Source organism: Orcinus orca, chromosome 17 (genome assembly GCF_937001465.1).
Source record: "Orcinus orca chromosome 17, mOrcOrc1.1, whole genome shotgun sequence".
Lineage (NCBI taxonomy): Eukaryota > Metazoa > Chordata > Mammalia > Artiodactyla > Delphinidae > Orcinus > Orcinus orca.
This window is the reverse complement of record NC_064575.1, coordinates 69,160,994-69,171,241: the sequence shown is the minus strand read 5'-3', so window position 1 is coordinate 69,171,241 and position 10,248 is coordinate 69,160,994. Positions and strand designations below refer to the sequence as shown.

At 41.3% G+C, this 10,248-nt stretch overlaps 1 protein-coding gene across 4 annotated transcripts in view; it reads right to left on the bottom strand.

The window, feature by feature from the left end:
* Positions 1-3,080: 3,080 nt before the first annotated feature.
* Positions 3,081-10,248, bottom strand: part of COL14A1 (collagen type XIV alpha 1 chain) — a 272,810-nt gene continuing 265,642 nt past the window's right edge. For 3 of the 4 annotated variants that reach the window (XM_049700664.1, XM_033419891.2, XM_033419893.2), the window contains 3 exons: positions 7,372-7,449; positions 5,572-5,727; positions 3,081-3,941 (listed from right to left, as the gene is read on the bottom strand). In XM_049700664.1, coding sequence (XP_049556621.1) covers positions 3,862-3,941; positions 5,572-5,727; positions 7,372-7,449 — 314 coding nt within the window. In that variant the 3' untranslated portion in view covers positions 3,081-3,861. Of the gene's footprint in view, positions 4,765-5,571; positions 5,728-7,371; positions 7,450-10,248 lie in introns of all 4 variants that reach the window. The other variant, XM_049700665.1, reaches the window with a different exon arrangement.

Below are 10,248 nucleotides of genomic sequence, written 5' to 3'. Positions count from 1 at the left end.
AGAGGAAACTCTTCCCACTGTAGACTGAGTATATGATTTGACTCAGACTATAAATCAAACTGTGCTAGGGTGAGATGATTCTACAAACATTTACTGAGCAGCTGTTAAGTGCTAAGCACACTGTGGACAGTCTGAGACCGCTTAAAGTATGCACACAAGTAAAATGGGAGCTCAGAGGTTAAAGAACTCACTAGAAAAGGGGACTATGGTGTCATGGTTATGGAGGTTGTCCAGGTGGTGATGGTGGGGTTCAGAGAAGGCTTCACACAGGAGGAGGAGCCTGGCTTAGTTTCAAATGGTGAATATGAATAAAAGTAGGTCCTTTACTTCTTTGGGACAACTGAGGGAAGTTGGAAATTAAATGTTATTATGGAATAACTGTTACTTTCATAAGGTGTGATAATGAAATTGTGGATTTGAGGAAAATAACCTAGATGCATGTTGAAGCGTTTAAGGGTGACGTGTCATGATGTCCATAACTTGTATCAAAATACTTTAAATTTATGAAACAAATATGCCCAAATGGTAAAACTTATTTTTTAAAGGAGATGGTATATGTTTATTTGCTAGTCTCTCTACTTTTCAATATGTTTAACATGTTTCATAATAAAAGTGAAAACAAACAAACAAAAATAAATAGGTCCTTTAAACTGGGGTGGGACAAAGATGAAGGTTTCCCAAGTGGAAGAAAAAGCATGCCAAAGATAAATAAGAGAGAGCACACATCAAGGGTTTTTGCAACTAGTTCACTGTGGCTGTAGTCTGGAGAATATTTAGCTGAGAGATACATTTCAAAATAAAATAAGAAAAACCAGGTTGGAGAGCTTGTGGAAACAAAAATGAAAAAGGGATAGTAGAAGGTAGGGAAATGTTCCAGGTGATCTCATCCATTTGCATAGCCTTTAAATACTACCTACATGCACCTGACTCCTAAATTTATATCTCTAGCCCTGGTTACTCTCCCAAACTCCGACTTATGCTCAGTTTTCTCCTAAACTAAACTTTTCAACCACTCTGCCCCAAGTCTGTAATTCTAGGAATCAAGAGTTTCTAACCAAAGTGATGAAAATTCTGAGGAGTAATGTCCTTTTATGAAATTACACTTTATTACTTTCAGAAATGATATAAAGTATAAATTAAAATGTAAGTATATTCCTGCCAAAATAGGTAAGTCAATAAAAATGTACTTCAAAATAAGCTTTTATTACAAGGCAATGTACTGTAAACATAAAAATCTTGAATTTGAATTACACCTTTTATTATGAACATTTCACTCAATAAAAATCTCATGAACTGGGCTTCCCTGGTGGCGCAGTGGTTGGGAGTCCGCCTGCTGATGCGGGGGACGCGGGTTCGTGCCCCGGTCCGGGAGGATCCCACATGCCGCGGAGCGGCTGGGCCCGTGAGCCATGGCCGCTGAGCCTGCGCGTCCGGAGCCTGTGCTCTGCAGTGGGAGAGGCCACAGCAATGAGAGGCCCGCATACCACCAAAAACAGAAAAAATAAATAAAACCTTTAAAAAAAAAAAAAAAAAATCTCATGAACTGGGTCCAAGTGATGACAAATTCCAAACTAATGAAGTGTTCCCACAGCTTAAATAAACAAATTTAGATCACCAAGTAAAATCAAAGCCAAGTGTATTTGCACAACTCAAGAGTGATATGGGGACTTCACTCGTGTTGCAGTGGTTAAGAATCTGCCTGCCAATGCAGGGGACACGGGTTCCATCCCTGGTCCGGGTAAGATCCCACATGCCACAGAGCAATTAAGCCCATGAGCCACAACTACTGAGCCTACACTCTAGAGCCCGTGAGTCACAACTACTGAGCCCGTGTGCCACAGCAACTGAATCCCGTGCGCATAGAGCCCGTGCTCCACAACAAGAGAAGCCACCACAATGAGAAGCCCGCACACCGCAACAAAGATAGCCCCCCGCTCGCCACAACTAAAGAAAGTCAGTGCGCAGCAATGAAGACCCAACGCAGCCAAAAATAAATAAATTTATTTTAAAAAAAGAATGATATGAATGGACTAGAACCTCTAGTGTTTATACTTCGCCATTTATATCAAACTTTGAAGGTCTTCTGAGTGACATAAGTAGTCTTTGCATTTCCAAGGGCCAAACACTAACGTATACAGAATATCCTCTCTACTCACTTGTTGAAAACCAAGAAATCTGAGATACAAGGGAATGCTATGACTAGTGACACACCCCAGTCATTTAAAGAGTTCTCTCAGGTGATTCTGGACCACGTCATTCAATCTTGTGCAAGCTTTCCTCCTCATTAGTCCTGCTTTCTACATGTGGAAGCATGTGCCATAACTACAAGGGAACCACTGTTGGTTATCTGCTCACTGTCTTCTTTCATTTCTTGCAAAGGCAGCAAAAAATATATTTATGTTTACCTGGATCCCCAAAGGCACACATAGACCCTTTTGTTTGAATACTTTAGATGGGAAGGTCTTAAACCAATCTGTGTGGTGAGGGGACCCAAAGAATCTCAAGAGACCTTCCTGATCCAGGAAGACTCCAGCTTCTGGTGATAAATGACCCCATCCCTACTTCTGACAATTACCTGTTATTAGGGAGATGCTACAGAGGAAAAGGAATATACGCTCAGTTTATGGTTCTCTTTCATTTCTATTTTCAACAAACAATTAATAGAACTCAAATCTTTTTCAAACACCTAGTGTTTTCCTTTATGAGCAAAAGACAAATTATAGTTTAGAAATCAGAATCTATTAGATTCAACCTCATTTCTTCTTTGTCTTCTAGAGTTTTTCTTAAAACCGAAAGATAAGTTCTTTAGGCAAACATTTACTTAGCATCAGTCTTACATTTTCACAGTCAAGTCTGTCTGGTAGGTTATATATGAATAATAGAATTCTGTCAGTCTGTTAGGCTCAAGTCAGCTGCCTTTTCCTGTTAAGTATCCTACCACACTCAGAATGAATGAATGAATGAATGAATGTTTGAGTGTCTAAAGGTAGGCAGCTGTCATTTTTCTGGTTAAACCTAAGCCAACTACAAAAGTTTAAGGTGACATATAGAAATGGAATAAAATAAAAACAATCCACATACATTGTTTAAAATTTTTATTTGCTTAAAAAAAGAATGGAAATAGGTTTGCAAACATATATCTGCATGTACAAAGTAATCCATGTGGTTAAGGAGCGCAAGCTCTGGAACATACTGCTGGATAAATTATTCATCAAAATTGGATCTTTTTCCATCAGAATCAGTGGGAAGTCATTATTTTACATGTCAAAAGCCACTGAAAAAACTAAATCTATTTTTACAGTCACCAAATTCAGAAAGGTTATATTCTAACACATATTCTTGGATACCAGTGGAGCTAGTTACCAAGTGATCTCAGAGTTGGACAGATCAATTTAGCAAGAGGTAGTTTCTCCAATCATGTCCCTCCTTTCTTTTCAGCAAGGTCATTCCTAGAGGGGATAAGGATAAACAGCATAATCTTCGAGTCCCTTTGAATTCCTGTTCTGCTGGGACCCCATTTTCCTCAAAGACAGTCATATCTGTCTTGTTGCATTTTAGGACTTGAGATCATCTACCACAGAAAAGATTCCAGAGTTCAAACTTCTTGGCCAATTTTTCTTTGAGCATGCCATTAAAACAACAAAGAGAAATCAATCCTATGGCATCATGGATTAAGGGGAATTGTTTTAAACATACTTTCTGTTAATATAACAATATTATTAACAGTATCCAAGGAGGAGATGTAGGCTGGTGAAATGAGTCCCCTCCCAAAGGCAGCATACAAACCACATAATGACATTCTTCTTGAATAAGTTGCCTTAGGAGCTTTTGCGGTTGGTCCTCCAAGTTCTCCTGAGACTATCAGATCCCAGAGCCCCACAGCTCCATGGCTTCCAGCTCATCTTGGACAGGGGTGAACTCTGGCTCATCAGGATGGGGAACTAGAGAGGAAGAGTGGGGGTGGGGACGTGATAGAACCCAGGAACCATAAATTGATATCCTCCCCTTATATGGGTCCATAGAGACATAGTCTCTAAAGTACAGAGATATCCTGCTCGGGTAGAAAGTAGTAGCTACCTTTATCCACCACAGTGCTTGCACCTTTGCCAGGAGGTTTCAGATGGTTAGCGAAAGAAGGAAGGTACAGATATACCGCAGAAATTGTTAGGAAACTAGAATCACAGCCAACTGCTTAAATATTACATGTTTTATTTACAAAAGAAACCCTGAAATCTCAGCAGAATGATGAAAGAAAAATAAATTTTAAAAACCCATCTCATGTTAGAAGTCCAACACCAGGGGGCAGTAGGGAGGGGAGGTGATCAGAGGAAGAATGGATAGTAGGGTGGTCAGGGAGAAAGGTGCCCAGCAATTTGTGTGGCTACAGGAAAGAGGAGAAGACACATTTAAGTAACTATTCCTGGGCCTTCACCTAGGGAAGCTTGGGATAATTCTTGGTAGACAATCTTATACCTACGCTCAGGCTGATATGCAGCAGTCAGTTTCTATAACAACTGACACATGTGATTTGGTTAAGTTCCAGTCTTATCATTGTATGTGCTTGGAGCAGGGAGGGCAAGAAATGTGACAGTGGGCAGGTAGGGAAGCAGGTGAGGCAGGGAAACAGAGTGCCCATTGTTAGGGGCAGGGGATGGGTGGTGGTGGTCAACAGGACAGTTCTGTATCTGCAGCCAATTGCCCAGGCCAATGTAATCAGTGGAGGAGTTCCACATCAGTGCTGGTAATCATTGTAAGGGATCAGATCTTAATAAGGGACAGGGATATTTGAGAGAACGGGGAGGGAAGAGATGAACAGAGAAAAACACATCAGCAAAACTTTGACCAGTCCCTCTGGCAAATAAGGTTAAATTTCTTCTAAAGCAGAAAATTTAAATTCATTGGCTAATAAGCTCATTGCCCCAAAGCAGTCTTTGAACCTCTCTCTTGATGCTTCCAAGTGTGACTATGTTAGAAAATGTCCCATTACACAACCCTCCAGCATGCAGACCACAGATGTTTTCAGGAAGCATAATCTTTTCAGAATCTCAGTCTAGTGGTTAGGAAGAGGCAAGGACAGCATGGCCACTTTTGTTTCTTAAAATAATCCTTGGTGACCTAAAATGCATGCGGTGGGCAGGATGTCACCCAACAGTATCTCCAGGGCCCTCCTAATTACGGGGAAAGTTCTAAGTTTGAGGTTTCCCCAAAACAAGAGTAAAACTTTAGAGGACTTCATGGCCACACCACAGAAATAACACAGAACGAGAGGCCCCAAAGAATGTTCAAACATGTCCCTCAATGATCAGATATGAGGTCAGAGGCCAAATCTGTGTGGATCGCCATTTGGAAGCAAGGAAGACTTAAATGTGGTATTATTTTAAATTTCCTCCTCAGGGGTAACCTCTATATTAATTTGTACTTTACAGAAGATGCCTCTGGATAATTTAAAAGGTTGTGAGCAATTCAAGCTCTGCTTCCTGTGCATAATAGGTCTGCTTTTATAGCACCCTCACCATTATGATACTAAGCATAGCAAGACATTGCTCAAAGCCCACAAGGGCTGACACTTACCTCCTACGCTGTAGGCAGAACATGAAGAGGGGTCGCAGTATCCAGGCTGGCCAGAAGGACCTTGTGGTCCAGGCACCCCCAAGTGACCTGGTGGACCCCTTGGTCCAGGAGAGCCAGGGGGTCCAGGGCTTCCTGGCCGACTTTCCCCGGACGGTCCTACGAAGTACCCACCAATGAAAACAGTTGGTCTTTTATCATCGCAGGGTGAGTTTTCAGACTACCAAGAAGTAAACTAACTCTTACAAGAAGCCATATTACACATCTTAACAACTGGGGTGATCTGCCTCTCTCTACTCATTGAGTTCTATTCCTGAACTGGATTTCCTGGACAGAGGATCATACTGCAATCACATGTTCTCCTGGAGGTCAATGCTTTCAATCAGCTCAGGAAACCAGAAAGCAAAATGTAGTCTTTTTTTTAATCACCTCCTGGATATGAAAGGGAAAGGAGCATACCACTGTCAACCTTGTTTTCTTTATGTAGCTTCTGTTTCCCAATGCAGGTTCCTTATGAATTCAATGTATGGCCATGCACACACACATGAACACACTCGATCTCAACCTTATAACTTATCCTGGTTTATGGCCCCAGATAATTGGAATAAATTAGTCTAAATTTGAAAGAAATTATACTGGAGGAGAAAAATGAGAATTCTGAAATTGGACCCAATATACGAATCCAAAATTTCTTTAGGCTAGCTTGAATCAATTGAGAACTTACACTGAGTGAAAGTGAGACGGGGATTAAAATTTTTGTGAATTTAAGAAGTATGTCAGTCTGGAATTTTTCTGGTTTATGCGTTTGCTTTGTTTTGCTTTAGGCCTGGATTCCAACAGTGCTTAGAAGGCCTTTTTCAACTAGAAATGAAACTCTTCAACTAGAACCACAATGAAAATTAGGAACACGTATCACCTTATATTTGAAAAGCGTTGTGACTCTCAGATGCATTCCGTTTCATTCAATCAACATTCACCAACCACTCATTCTGTGTAAGGCATGAGCTAGATCAGTTCCTCATAGAATCTCTAATAACAGGAGTATTTATACTCAAGGTGAATCCATTGCATTAGGAATCTCTCCTACAGAAGGTATTTTCCAAAATCATCATTAGGTTGGAAAGAAAAATCGGTAAGTCATTTGATTCAATATGGCTAAGACGGGGATTGTAAATATACAGTTGGATTGTAACCTTATAACTTTAATAACAGAGTATGATCATCTGGAAGCCATTCTAAAAGCACATAGTAGAATACACAAAACTCATTCAGTAAGGTGACCATGGTGGCAGAAACTACGAGTGTTCATCAAATATCCATGCGTTCCCCTAGATTTTGAGACTCCCTTACAGGTCGGCTGGGGCCATACGGCTAGTTTCAGCCAGTGAAATATGACTGGAAATGACATCTTTCATCCTGCATTCAGGAAGTTGATGTGCCTCCTTTATCTTTCTCCCAAGGCCTTTTGTTCCAAAATGGGGGGAAAGTTACCCTACCCACATCAAACTTTGGGTAAGTATCAATCCACTAAGCACTGGGGATTGATTTGTTACTACAGCATAGCCTAGCCCAGCCTAACTCACGCAACCAATAAGATCCCAGAATATGCTGTGTCTTTGGGGGTTTGTGTATTGGGAGGTTCGTTACTAACAAACTAGCCTTCCAATGAAAGGAACGAGAAATATAGCCATTCCAGTTGGACACAAGGATGTAATATGGCCATTTGCCTCACCTGCAATGTCAAGTGAATACAGAGATTTAGGATTTCCACCTTACAGTTTCCTGTTAGGTAGGAAGAGTTACCTGCTGGCCCAGGGGGGCCTCTTGGACCTTGAGTTCCAATGCCTGGATTTCCTTTATCTCCCTTCACACCAGTTAAACCTATTCAAAAAAAGAAGAAAAAAGAAAGAAAGAAAGAAAAGAAAGTTCTCCTTAAAATGACATCTGGGTGGTTCTGTTTTTCTGGGTTTCGAAAGGATATCGCTGATGAAGGCAATGATGAGGGTTGATTTAGGGTTACGGTTGTCATGGACTTTTAAATTGAATCCTGACACTGGTGACTTCTGCACAACCACACACAGAAGGCTGGCTCTGTATCTGAGTTGTCTTCTGTATTTGTAATACTGCAAGTTTATCGTCCTCCCTCCCACTGAAGTGGCTCAGCCTGCAGGGATCTGGCCTGTGTCTTTGCACGCACCAGGCCATTGGACGCATGCAGTTGGCACCCCACGAGTAACACAATAGAAATCACAAGTGGACATATCTAACATTTTCCTTTTGGTCCACCCTGTAATGTATCTGCAAAAGGCATGAATTATAATTAGGCAGCAAAATTCTAAAGAGCGTGAGTTTCCATTAAAAACTTGGAAGCTTCAGGACGGCCTGTGTTTGATTTGGCTGATTCAGCCCCATAAAAATCTAAACCTATTCATGTTTCTTTTCCACTGAACAAACTTCTTATTCCAAATAATTTACGCTGGTGTTAACAAACTATAGATTTTTACAGGCAGAAAAACAGAGAAATACAGGCTCTGACACCTCATCGTCCAAATGGGTCCTATCACAAGACTGCTGAACAGGTGACAGCATGCTATATTGAGGCCCGATTCGTCAGACAGAGAGAAGAATCAGACTGGGGTCTGGGTTACCCTGGCTCGCATCACAGAAAGTCTCTAGTATCTGTTTTTCATGTACAATAATACTTCGAAATAATAGAATGCAGAAATACATCTCTTCATAATTACAAAGAAATTATGTGTGAACTGGCAAAGCCTAGGAGGGAACATAAATAAAGGAAAATAATTTGATAGGCAGCAGGCATGCAAGTGATCTAAAGTGTTTATAGTTACAAATAGCTTTTTTTTCCCTTCTAAGTGCAAGGCATGTTCACTGTAGGCAAATTAGAAGATACAAAAAGCAAGGACTCCAGTCCTAGAAAAGAATCACTTTTAACATCTTGGTTTGTAACTTCCAGAAAGAAAGGTATTGATGTAGTATTTGCTCTGGGAATAGCAGTGTTTTTCTACACTGCACATATACTGATGGTCCTTTCGTTTGACGTTTTGATGTCTGCTGTGTTCCTTGTTGACCACCTCTTGGGGTCAAGGTGGTATACCTGTCACCTTTAAAAAAGCCCTTCTTCCTTGTTAGCGGTCCTCAGGGCTGCTCGATCCACCTCAATGCTTCCCTAATATCCATGCCTATTGCACGTGGCCTTGGTGGTGTTTTCTGAGCTCAGGAAAGACCAGTACTGCAGGAAGAGGGCAGGGCACTGACCACCAAGCCTCTGACCTCCTGTTCTGAGACTCACTCTTCTCCTAGGAACTGACAGGAAGAGAGTTATTTCTCAAAAGTAAAACTACAATCATATCTGAGTTTAAAAATCACATAGACAAGCCAACATCTAATGCTCAATTGCTAAATCAAGTTGTTCAGACAGCAAATCACCATGAGTACGTCTACTGGGCGTTACCCAAATAGCTACTGGTTTAGCTAACTGGGTAATAACTGGAGTGAGTACTTTTGTTTTTTTGCTTTTTATTTTTTTGTTTTATTTTTGGCTGTGTTGGGTCTTCGTTGCTGCGTGCGGGCTTTCTCTAGTTGCGGCGAGCAGAGGCTACGCTTCGTTGGGGTGCGTGGGATTCTCATTGCAGTGGCTTCTCTTGTTGCGGAGCACAGGCTCTAGGCGTGTGGGCTTCAGTAGTTGTGGTACGTGGGCTCAGTAGTTGTGGTGCCTGGGCTTCGTTGCTCCGCAGCATGTGGGATCTTCCCAAACCAGGGCTCAAACCTGTGTCCCCTGCATTGGCAGGCAGATTCTTAACCACTGTGCCACCAGAGAAGTCCTGTGAGTACTATTTTTAATAGGAGGTAGATGCTCCCTCACTTGCGAACAATTGTGCCCTAACGTGCATCTGGAAATTTAGCAGAAATAGCCTCTTCTTCTGTGAGAGTTGGAGTTGCTTTCCCCATAGGGAACCACTGATTTTTAAAGAATTAGAACACAAGAAAATGACTAACAGCAGGCTGCATGATTAAATGCACAGTGATTCAGAGGCCTCCCGTGACCTTACAGTACCTAAGGATTAATGGTAAGGACATGGCTTCTCGGGGATTCCCCACAAGTGGAAGACGTAGGCTGAAGACAACATCCAGGACAGTATCCTTGGGAATAAGCCCCTGATAAGAGTTTCCTGACCTATCCTTTGCTTATTCACAAAGAATGCAAAAGGTGGGGAAGACTGGGGAGTAGAACGTCTGATTGCTTTAATTTTCTAATTATGTAGAGAAAAGCAAGTGGCATTTGTTATTATCTGCAATACAAGTCAAAGTAAGAGAGGAAGGTCCTCAAAAGAATAGTCCAGCCCCTCAAGATGCCTTAAAAGAAAAAAAGAAAAAAAAGAAAGCTTTTAAGGATGTAGTTATATATTAACAGAGAATTTTAGATTTCCTTATCCTTGAAGTTATGAAATGTTCCAACTACATGTAGGCTAATATATCAATATTTGTCTATGTCTTCACTTGTGTTTCTCAGACTGAAGGAATACTCAGGTCCATGACAACCGATAAATCTTTCTTTTGGAATGAAAAAAACATGTTAAAAAACACCATTTAAGGGACTTCCCTGGTGGCCCAGTGGTTGAGAATCCGCCTGCCAATGCAGGGGACATGGGTTCGAGCCCT